This window comes from Ptychodera flava (genome assembly GCF_041260155.1).
Source record: "Ptychodera flava strain L36383 chromosome 3 unlocalized genomic scaffold, AS_Pfla_20210202 Scaffold_27__1_contigs__length_13241970_pilon, whole genome shotgun sequence".
Taxonomy (NCBI): Eukaryota; Metazoa; Hemichordata; class Enteropneusta; family Ptychoderidae; genus Ptychodera; species Ptychodera flava.
Window position 1 is genome coordinate 12,775,778 of NW_027248281.1, and position 12,152 is coordinate 12,787,929.

General features: G+C 38.5%; 1 protein-coding gene across 1 annotated transcript; it reads right to left on the reverse strand.

The window, feature by feature from the left end:
• Positions 1-59: 59 nt before the first annotated feature.
• Positions 60-11,233, reverse strand: LOC139126443 (uncharacterized). The gene is made up of 4 exons (XM_070692498.1): positions 11,128-11,233; positions 6,746-6,922; positions 5,542-5,811; positions 60-4,534 (listed from the first exon to the last, which is right to left on the reverse strand). The coding sequence occupies exons 2-4, from the start codon at positions 6,858-6,860 to the stop codon at positions 1,776-1,778; spliced, it is 3,144 nt and encodes a 1,047-aa protein (XP_070548599.1). The 5' UTR covers positions 6,861-6,922; positions 11,128-11,233; the 3' UTR covers positions 60-1,775.
• Between the last annotated feature and the right edge of the window lie 919 nt (positions 11,234-12,152).

A 12,152-nucleotide genomic window follows, 5' to 3' on the forward strand; every position in this document is an offset into this window, starting at 1 on the left:
TTAAAACGTCAAAGTGGCAAATATCCTATTGTTTTTCCTTTATGGGTGACCTGAATATTTTACTTGTAAAACATTTTTGGAAAGCTCATAGACAACTGAATACATCCTTTCTTGTAGCCGTTACGATTTAATGGGTTGTTACGATTAATATGTAATAAAATTTATAATGTATTCATATGTTTTTCTTTGGTGCGGAGTGATTTAATTTCCTCTGAAATCTTTACGGCACATTTTGTAAACTTTTGCAGACTCTGCTGATACACGATGAATTCCCTTCTTTGAAAACTATTCCTGAAGAGTACGCAAAATTTTATGAACAAACGAACCATTCAAATTGCTGACTCAGAAATAAGTGGATAAAGTACACACATTATCGTACTACACAAAAATACTCCCGCCATATCTCGCACTAGCTTCAAGCTATTTTGGTGCCAAACATCAACTCTGAAGTGAAACTAGTAGTGTTTCTTTCACCCTGACATTAACTAATCAAGTGTACTGATGTTAAAATATATTTTGCAACCTAGTGGTTTTTTGAACGAGAATCAGTCGGCGTTTTACGAGCGTGTGGCGATGTTATCACAACAAGGTTTTTTCTGTCAGTGTGTTACCACTTTGTGGTGGATAATTACTCATTCATTTTGTTTCGCTTTACAACTTTTCTGTTATAAACCACTCTGCATTTTTTAGTGTTTAATAGCCTGGAGACGCTCGTAGTCTACAGGAAAAACATTGCCCTATGAATAACGCTCATCTACATTATTTACAACAAACCAAATGCAGCAAATGATTCATAATGTGTGGATCAAATGGTGCAATACATGGAAATTAAAGCTTAATGTCGGGAAGTGCAGCATTATTACATTTACAAACAAAAAGAAACGGATCACCTACAATTACAGTATTGCTGGTGGGCCACTAGCCCGCGTTCATAGTGTTAAATATCTTGGTATACTTCTTACCTCGAACATGTGTTTTAATACTCACATTGATATAGTATTGTTAGAAAAGCTTTTAGAATGATGGGTTTTATTAAGCGTACATGCGCTAACTTTTTAAATATTTCTACTCTGAGGTCTTTGTATGTGAGCCACGTGAGAAGCCACCTAGAATACTGCAGTGTTATATGGTCTCCATGGCAAATAACACAAATTGATAAAATCGAACGAGTGCAGAAGTTTATTAAATTTTATGCTTCAAATCAAATCTGCAATATACTTCAGCAGAGTATTATTCTCTCAGTACCAGGTTTAAGCTTCCCCCACTGGTAAGGAGGCGTAAATTTTTAGATGGCACTTTTGTTTTCAAACTTGTCAATGCACATTATAATTGCTCGTCCATTTTGTACAAAATACCTTTTAACGTACCATGCAGACAGCTGCGTAATAGCTACATTTTCCGCATCAGTGCCTCTAGAATTAATCTCCGGAAATACTCTCCAATGTAAAGATGTTTAAATACTATCAATGGAATCTTAAAAGATCATCCAAATATTGATTTATTTAGTTCTACTTTCACCTTTCGGCATGCGCTGCAGGGTGCATGTTTTTACTAGTTTCCTTGATTGTTCTTTTTAACTACTCGTTAGTTATTTATGATTGTGATGTCAATTTTTATTTTTTTGCGCATAGTTTACTTTTTTATATGTTAAGTTTTATTTCCTAGGTGCCTGTAAATGGGCTTTATGCCCGTTGGTCTACCTAAAAAAATAATTAAATAAATAAAATAAATAAATTAATGATTTGAATTAGGTCTCTGTTGTTAACGAGAAAGTACTAGTCATGATAAGTGTCATCATTAAGGGATGGCACCTCTTTCTTGTCAAAGTTATGAATCTTGCTTTTTTGCATGGATAGTTCCTTGAATTCAAAGGTCGGCGCACCGTTTGGTCCTATATTTGGATCTCCGTTAAGTTCAATGGGTGTCTTGACCAATTGTCGTCCAAGGGATTCCATCCTTGCCATGATTGACATGCATTTTCTCATCCCTCGTGGGTTTCCGTTAAACGCATCGTGAATACATCGCAGCAAGTTCGAGTATTCCTTGTTGAAAAGATCAGATAAAAGTTCGACCTTAGAATCTTTCGGGTAACGTTCACTGCTTGGATTATCTATAATTGGCCAGATCCCGTCCTCGTGTAGGGGTACTCTTTCACCCGTGAAGTGAAACGGTACATTACATCTGCGATGCACGCGCATATAATGGCACGGTGTGCTACCGCTGTCACAGAATCTACGAGTGTACTTCTCTGAATACGCAACTTCACAACTGTCAATACTAGACGTGTCATCTTCGTGTGTGGAATGTATCAAGTTCTGATCCACTACAAGTCTGTAGCCCATCACTACCTCCATAAATTTGAAATAGTGAGATAGGTTACCGTCAGAGTCATATGGCTGTGTTGGAGAACTACCCTCTCCCTGCTCCGTTATCAGCTCTATGGCTCGCCTAGCGTCATCGATGCTGGTGATGGCGAATGGCTTTTCCAAAGCTTTACTGTACCAATCTTCTTCTGTAACCTGTGTCGTTTCATCGCCACACGCGAAAAGACTTGCATTAATGCTTGCGTGGTAACTGAGGGCTTGCCATATTCTTTTGTAGTAGAATTGTCCGATTGTACGATTATGATGCCTCAGTGGTGTTTCCGAATCTGTGTCGAATTCGATGTCTTGGAGAGACGACAGAACTCTTTGACGTAACTTGATCGGCAGTGTGTCGTCAGGTTCCTCAATTTTCATGAAAACGTCTTCTATAAGACCTTTGGTGAGTCTTCCAAGGGACACGGTGAGGTGAGGATGAACTCCACCAGGGAGTCTGGCAGGGTACGTTGGTACATGCTTCTTCTCGTTTAGAATCGGAGTTCCACATATACTTCGCAAAATATTTGCTACCATTGCCATATGAAGCATTTCCTCGGTTGCAATGCTGCGAATGATATTGGATATTGCTTTGTTATATCCTTTCTTGATTGACAGCCATGCCGTTAGATATGGGGGAATAGTCGACAGCTCAAGTTCAAGTGCTGTCTGTAGATCGCGTTTAAGATCTTCTAAGCTAGGCTTTGGAATGTCACCAAGTTTAGGGTCGTCGAGCCATTGCATAATAGCTCGTTGCTTCCTCCTCGACAGGTCTCTTGTGACCGGCATGAATTCCGGGTCATTCATAGACAATGTCATTGTCATCTTCAACATCCAAATCTTGCGACAGACATCCTCATAGGAAGCCATGTTAATGATATTGTTCATGCTGGGGAACATGTTGGAGTACATTTTAAATATCGGGTAAATATCTCGATGCCAAGTCGGCCCACCTGGTGAAACTTCAAAGCTGTTATACAGAAATATCACAATAGGAAGATTAGAAGTGAGTGTATCTTGCCCGTGAACGCTGACCTCATATAAGTATATTTGTCCGTCTATAATTTCCCTGGGATTGTCAGGATCGTAGCCGACGAATTCAAACACAGCTATGCCATTTTGATTACTTTTTGCTACATCAGTAAAATGAACTGCAGTTGGTGGTTGATTAAAAGGAACGTGGAGACCCTTTCCGCATCTGGAGTACATGTGCTTCTTTTTAACTGATTTCGCCGTTTCTATCTCTAAAGGAATCCCTTCAAATGGGTGTCCAAACTTGACCAGGAATGCATCAACTTTCCACGAATCTCCAGGATCCTGACGGAACACTCTATCCCCCATAAAACCCACAGCCAAACCGTCAAGTCTCTCTGAAAGTACAATCATTTCACATTCATGAGATATATTATTCAGCTGCCGTATAAACAATGGTCGGTCAGATACTTCTTTGATTTGGTTAAACGTCAGAGTGGTCGTTGAGGGCACTGTTATGATTCCAGCTGTGTCTTCGTACCATAGGTTACTGGTATAATTGATTTCATCCAATATTTCAACTTCTGTATCACAACTCACAGGTTGAGTCGGCTGATGCAGCGGGTAGGCAAGCTGCAAAGTCTGTATGACCTCAGGATCTGGTTGTCCCTGTTCATTGTATGGTAGACTATTTCCGAGGTCAATTAAGATCTTTCCACGAGTTGGAAAAAGTCGAAAATTGGCAATTCCAAATCTTTTACTTGAGGAAGGTGGATGCATCTGTCGGTGGCGAAGACCATGCAATGGTTCTGCTGGGCCAGCGATACCTATACTGCCAACGATACGACCTGTTCCAAACTTTCCACTTTTTGAAAACGCTTCAAAATTGTCCAGATTAAATTTCACTGATAAAACATTCTGCACCTCGCTCTGCAAACTAATTTCTCTCATCTCCTTGACTAAGTGTGAGTGGCCTTTCTCCTCTCCGTGCCAATCGACATCGACGAGTAGGGAATAAAAATCAGCCCCGAGGTGTCCGCTGTGTTCACGTTTAGATGTTTTATGATAAGAGTTTGACATCGGCGCCTCCACAAATTTTCCAGAGAAAGCACCGGGTACGTGTAGAGAAAGACCAAATATTGTTGGTACAGCAATGTAGGCTGTGTCGATGTCTGCAATCTTTGCTTCGGGACGATCAACGTTACCTGCAGTCATAAATATAGAAAATATACCATACAAATAATGCAGTAAAACAGTAAAGACGAAATTCGGGATGTATTATTTAAATCACACAAACATTTTGGCGTACTAAATAATTAAATTTTCAGTGTACTAAACAGGTTAAAAGTTACTATGGCTCGCTCTTCAGACATCAAGAATTTGTGATGTGAGAATGTCAAGCGTTCGTCGATAATAATCTTAGTTCACAAAAGTTCGACGAAATTTTGTGAACTAAGATTATTATTTTCTTTGGATTTTAACCAATTACATTATCATCTAGATCATCATTATTCTCATCATCATCACCATTGTCAACATCATCCCCAACATCATTGTCGATCGTCATCATCATCGCTTTTGTTGTGTTATTAAAATTTGCATGTTCGAAGGAACATTACTGATCGAGAACAATGTCAACTAGCCAAGTTGCCAAGCATTGCCTGGAAAAGCGTACCATTTAAAGGGAGAATTTAAATGAGAATTAAATATTTTCTTTCTCGATGACAGGATAAAACATCCAAACAATGAGAACAACGTCTGTCTTTGACCTGTTCCAAGGAAATGAAATTATTAACAGGTGCCTATGTGACCGGCTTTCAATAAATCCTGAAGCAGGGATTAACGCTGTTTTATCTGCTGTAACTTATTTCTTTGGCTGAATATGGACTAAGTTCAAGGCTATGATTCAACTATTATACTCAAGTGAGCGTGGGGCGGGAGCGTCATGATTGAAGCTATACGGGAATAAATAGCTTGGTGGCGTTCAGCCTTTTTACTGCGCAAACTCCATTATGGTACGTTCACTATAAATGGCTGGTAGTTTGTGTTGACCTTATATAAGTAAAACAGTGTTTCATATAAAAAAGGAGATAGGTAAACAAGGTGTTATTTTATTCGTCAACTTAAGTCAAGCGTCCTTCTAGTGCAATGAGTCTGTATTAACCAAGCCTATTTCTAGTGCAAGTAGTCTGTATGGAAATCCACTACTCACTGAATACAGACGTTCCTATCAGGCTATCCGTTCTTCTCTGCGTGGAGCAGTCACCATTTGTATAACAGACAGATGCTACTTTGCAGTCTAGCAGCTGGAAGCATCCTGAACCTTCTGGATTCCATCCAAGAATGCTGGGATCGTCTCTAAATCGTTCATCAAATGTTTTGATGTCGTAGTTCTCACAAAGGTTATTTCCGGTCGGTGAGTCGAACCAGAACGTTCCGGAAAAGTGAATTCTCGGCCAGTCCAAGTATGAGTGACTGTTTTCTATAAAATGATGCGCAATATGTGAGTAGCCAAATTTGATTGTTGGAGACGAATGATACGAAGGGAACAGAAAACGAAGAGAAAACCGAAAGAAATGCGAAGGAAGGCAGTGTTTGTATGCAATCTGATTAAAATCAGATGTAGAGTATGGCGAAGTCTTCTTATGCGTACGCGGTATTCTCTCGCTGTCGATCGCCTCTCACTGATTTTAATCAGATTGTGTTTGTATGAAGGTGGCTCTTCTATGCCGATGGGACCGTACAACGGCAGGAGAGTTTAAGACGGACATATGTATTTTTTAAAATAAGTATACCATGTCGTCACAATTGTCAGAAATACTTTTCCTTTAGATCCACGGAAAATCAACGTTACGTGTGAGTGGGAGCCATTTACAATGTTGTTTTCTTGGTTAGTATACTATAATTTGCATGCTACAAATTTATGTAAATATCATGTTCTTAGGTGTTCGGTTTTCTTTCCGTAAACGAACTTCCAAGTTATACTGACGCGTGGCGCTGTGATATAGGCGTTACTTGTGCGGGTGCGGATTTTTGAAGTGACACATTTGAGTTTTAGTATTATCAGCCTGTTATCTGTACTTTAAACTAAGTGAATATGATAAAAAACCAGCCTTGCATTGGCTTTTCACAAAAATGTCCTGTTCTACCTTACATGGCGCTGGCAGTATTATTTCGTGGAAACTGCTGCTATTGTCAGAAGTATAAAGAGATATCCAAGGCCCACCGACAATTCGTCATGTACACTTCATGCAATAACGATCTGACAAGACTTTAGCATTTAAACACTAGCAAAGCAACTGCCAGTTCTGAATGGTGATCACGTGACTGATCGGATGACTCACCGAAATATTAAAACGAACTTAACACTGTGGCATACTAGATTTGAATTTCAGAGATGAGTGATTCAAACTTACCTGGTTTTTGGGTGGAAGCGTTTCGTACCCATTCTGCTTTGTCAAAGCCAGCGATACCTTGAATAACAGCAAGAATACACCATACCACAGAGCCAAGTTGATTGACGTATATCATATTGGTTTTGCTAACTGCAACACTTACTGCTTCTTGTGTTCAAGCCACACGCAGTATTTCCGCTATGAAGTAAATGTACACATACAATTACTGAAAATTTAATGCTGAAAGAAATTACCGGTACTAACTATACATCTAATATTTGTTCGGAGACAAAAATGCTGCTTACAAAGATAACCTAAAATACGTTCATACATCATCATGATCATCATCATCATCATCATCATCATCATCATCATCACCATCATCATAATTATCATCATCATCATTTTAATGTAATATTTAAGTTTAAAGTAACATAATACAATTCAAATTTGGCAGAATACATTGGAGCTAGGAATACAGTCACAGTTGTGTGCTTCGGAGATACTTATGTGGATTTCAAAATGCGACAACACATCCACAACAGTGAATTTGCGACAAGGCACATTGATATGTTCTATCCGATTTTGAAATGTCATTGTCATGCAAGACATACAAAACAACCATCTGGTTCGTCGTATAATGCCACATCAATATTCATGAAGGTGTCCAATTATAGATATTCTACGCAACGATTAAAACAATATTTCTCCCTAAGGTGATAACTGAAGTAAAGCTGCCGCAACAAATATATCAATATTAAAAAGCAGCTTGAGTTAAGTACATGAACTACATATATATAAGTAACCAGGGTTTAACACCCTCTCTCTCTCTCTCTCTCTCTCTCTCTCTCTCTCTCTCTCTCTCTCTCTCTCTCTCTCTCTCTCTCTCTCTCTCTCTCTCTCTCTCTCTCTCTCTGAGTATAACGATAACTCCACTGTTTATGTGTAATTCTACAGAGTTTTCACTTAGGAAAATTCAAATAACAGAAAGGATACTTTCAATCGTCGAATAATTCCTGTGACAGAAGATGTTAATTAAATACGGAGTTTGATTTACAAATTTTATGTTCATTTCCTCTAACTTCTCGTAGCAATGACATTAGCTTACATGTGAAAGGTATTATATGCACGGCAAAAAGAATCATGTCTCATCTACGACTTTACTGCAGACAGTATTTCATAGAGTCAAAGAAACTGTTTGGCAGTTACCATTCCGGATATATTATTATTGAATTATAACTGAGTAAGAAAGATACTAGTATATCTTTCTCACTCTGTTCCTATGAAGGTATAATGTGGAAAGAAGTAACGATGGCGTGATAATGAGATACATTTACAGATTTATGAATTTTAACGTCGGGTCATAGGGTCTAGCGAAAATGTCCGCCCTAACGGGTGGAGGTCGGGGTAGGGATGTCGTTGTTTCTTCTTCCATTTTATATGTTGTTAAGTACATTGGACTGTGACATCAAAAATGTATACTACTACAGTCCCTTCACAGACGAGGGACAGTGATACTACTAACCCTGGGTGTCGTGGTCTCATTTTAGCACTGGTTTCGTAAAGAAACCTTGTTTTCATTCACTGTTTCCTAGATTTGCCCAGTGATAATTATACTCTACATTTTATCACTATGTTATGCATGTCTATTATCTGATGCGTTTGACTGCCTAATTCGGCAAAGCAAGCAAGGGTAAGTTACTAATCTGTGGACGCTGTCACCAAACTATCACTGGATGAACTTTGACAAAGTCAACAACGAACGCACCAGCAAGGGTCCCCTGTTATACCCTTGCTGGTGCGTTAACGTTCGTTGTTTGATATCATTTTTTACATGAAAGTTTCAAATGTGTAAATCGCCCCGTGCTACTTACGAAACTGCGATGCTTAGTAAAACGTGATTGACTTATAAGTACTTTAATTGGTGGGATAGTTTGAAATATTGTACAAAGATTTCAGTTGATGATAATTCCTAACAGTGATTAAGCATGATATCTTCATACACATTGATGTATTGATAATAAATAAATAAATAAATAAATAAATAAATAAATAAATAAATAAATAAATAATAACAGTTGCCATATAGGGCACTGTTGAAATGATATATTTCTTGTTGGCAAAGTTTGTGACCCCCGTAATGTGTGTTTCAATGAGGACTTTCCAGGATACAGTGTGAGCTATCTTACCCTGTTATATCATTTCTAGTCACGAATGTTTGTGACGTCGTTGTCCAGTGTACATGCATAGACTCCGTGAAACTGCTAAACAGACACCTGCAAATCCCCGGCGGTACATGGGTAGGCAATGCTTTGTTCATAATTTAATATTCAATAACGTCCTAGAACAGTTTACGTAAGCGGTAAACTGAAGAAGTGATTTGTACAAAATTGAATTTATCAATCTGTCTTTAGACGATAGCTCTGTACCTTTACAAGGTTTGCTATACAATGATGTTTTGTTCAAAAGACAAAAAGGTCATAGTTCGCGGTAAAATATGAGTATTGCATTCGGGATACTGTTCATAAGACAAACCAAAGTAATAAAAAAATCACCCTCTTCAGATAACCGTGTTGCGACAAAGTCTGAAGAGTTCTGAAAACAACGTAAATCATCATCCGGGGACAGCGATGCATTTACACTCATGAGAATTAATAAAGTTATTCACCGTTAATTAATGCAAATTTGATGGCATGCCATCTGTGAATTAATGCGCTCGCCTGAGTGTACTTTGGAATAGCGCATATAGTTGTCGGCATGTGCCTTAAAACGGTTTAGTCGAAAAAATGGATTAATTACAGCTTTACCTCAGTGAGATTCCAAAACCTTGAATCATGACCGAAATATTCATTCGTGTATTGTGCTCTGCTGTATTCGACGCTGACCTCTGACCCTGACTCTCTCAGTCAACCATGAACCCAATTGTCTTTGCCTGATGTTCTGAGTGCGACAATGTACTCAGGAAATTAGTTTTAAAACAGGTATCCTTGACCACGTGCTAAGTAAAGCTATTGTTTTCCTTTGTCCCATGCAAAGGCGGAAATTTAACAAATGCTATTATAGTATTGAAATTAAAATCCAACATTGTCAAAGAATTATTTTGATCATGAAGCTAGAAAGGTTTGTAGTTCCATGATCTGATGAAGATATTCTGTTTCATGCTTGTAAATTATAGTGAGAAACCCGAAAACATCATCCGGTTGAGTAATGCGCACAGCATTCAAAACAAGGAATGAGATCCTCTTTACGAAGATATTTATTATTCATTTTCGTGCAAAATGCGCAAATTTTTGGGCGTTTTTTTGTTTTGTAACCCTGGACATGCGCAAAAACAATATATTTATTTTTGGCGCACTCGTGTCACGAGCATTTTTGTTATTTGTGGGTTTTTGCAACTCGACGAGTAGTCAAGCAATTTCTTTTTTCGTTGAGTAAATTTTTAATGTTTGGATAAAATTTAACTTATGGATTGACACATCTGAAAGTCGCCGTTATCATTTTACATGAAGGAAAATGTGCATTCATCGAAATAAGCACATTTTACCTTTCAATGGGTTTCGCTTCTGTAGATCCAGATGTGGACCCATATTGCATTGATGAAACAAAAATAGCTGCGGCAAGAATCTTGGAGCGCATCTAAATTCTCCTAACAATTGTGCTACTTCTTGTGCTTTTTAAGTGTTTTACGGGTCTAGAAATCGGTAACCTTGTAACATGTTAACGCTAGCGCTAGCAATGCTTACACTATAGCGGTTCTACATTGAAAATTGGTGTTTACTTGGGCCTTGGGACTAGGTTTTCAGTTCTCAGTGGACATACACACTGTGTAGCAGACGGCTGTCATTCAGTTCATGCATGGCCGTCATGCAAAACGTTGTCAAAATTCGACATACATATTGAATCGCGTCCGCAAAATTCATCAACCCGGCAAGACTTATTTAGAAATGATACGAAAAAAGTTCGAACGCAACCTAAATGCATATTCTCATACAAACTAAGGCTGAGTTATGTGATTTGGACGAACATGCGACACTCACTTATTGACAGCATTTTTACTGTAAGGTATTCCATATAGAGAAGCGTTATAAAATAAGCTTTTAGAATAGGCGCTAGGAAACCTATTTCAGCAATTTATGTATAAGACTCACATTTACGATCGCGATAATCGCCGAAATGTTGTAAATATATTTGATGCCGCTGACGAATGGTACCGAAGATGATCTCGGAACTCTGGCGAGGTTTAATATATTTCGTACTTGACGTCTCTTTAAATCCTACGGATATTTCATAAATCCACGGGTTTTACGGTCAATATTATGTGCTGTTCCCATTCACTAACTTGGTCGAATCATAAAAAGGACTTAGTATTGAATCTTTTTTGAATGGCAAATTATACGTCATACCTTGCTTGCTCCCCACAACGATTAAGTTTAGACCGACCACTGGTGACTGCAGTATCTCCGGACTTGTACCCAATGATGCATTGTATCTGCCTGCATCTGTGGAACTAAACAAGCAAGGCTTTTACAGTGATATTTATTTTTAGTAAAGTTGAGAATCGCCTCGGCCAAATGGTCTTTATTTTGAGACCAACAATGCGGTAGCGAAATATGGCGTCTCTCCCATCCATTCATATGTGTCCTTTTATGAAAAGCACGTGACCCATGTAATGCTTGTGACATGGCTTGGCCATCTGTTTCATCGGTAACGCACCTTGAGCCTTCAAGGCTTGATAAAAGTGTATAACAATCACTTTTCATAAACAAATTAATTACCATTTTAACAATATATACTGTAACATACTTCTTTATTAGTTTATCTTATGGCTAATGCCGCAAGCACGGAAAACTTCTTTACTTCCCGAATTTTGAAGTGTGAGCTATTTCGCATGTGTAAGGTTAGAGTTTATTGCCCTGGCGGTGGAAAATTTGTGTCAGTGTTTAGGCTAGACGATTTAATTTCTGATTGTTTGTTTGGATCAATTTGTTTGATTCACCTCTAACCTGATGAACTTACAATCTGCAAATATGTGTGTGTATTTATTTGCAGTGACGGGGTACTACATACCGGTACATTAGAAGGGAGGTGAATTACCGTAGTTGATTTTAGTATAGTGTTCACTCCATGATATCATCGCCAGTCTGCCAAAGTTTATTCTTTCAATATGCAAGTTACTGTGGTTTTAATATTTATACGTCTTGGGACTTGGGATAAGTAACGGTCACTCCACCGTGGGATAAAGTCTTCTAGAACCTTCCCCCTGTTCAATCTGTCCAAGTCTTAAAGGTCTCCTCTTTGTTTACTCCACATTTCTATGCAGCCTTTGGTTGCGTCTTCACACTTTGCTGTCACAGAGCCAAGTGTGTATGTATTACCAGATGGTTACTTGGATCTGTGAAATATCACGCGAGAAACGACTTCTGCAGCA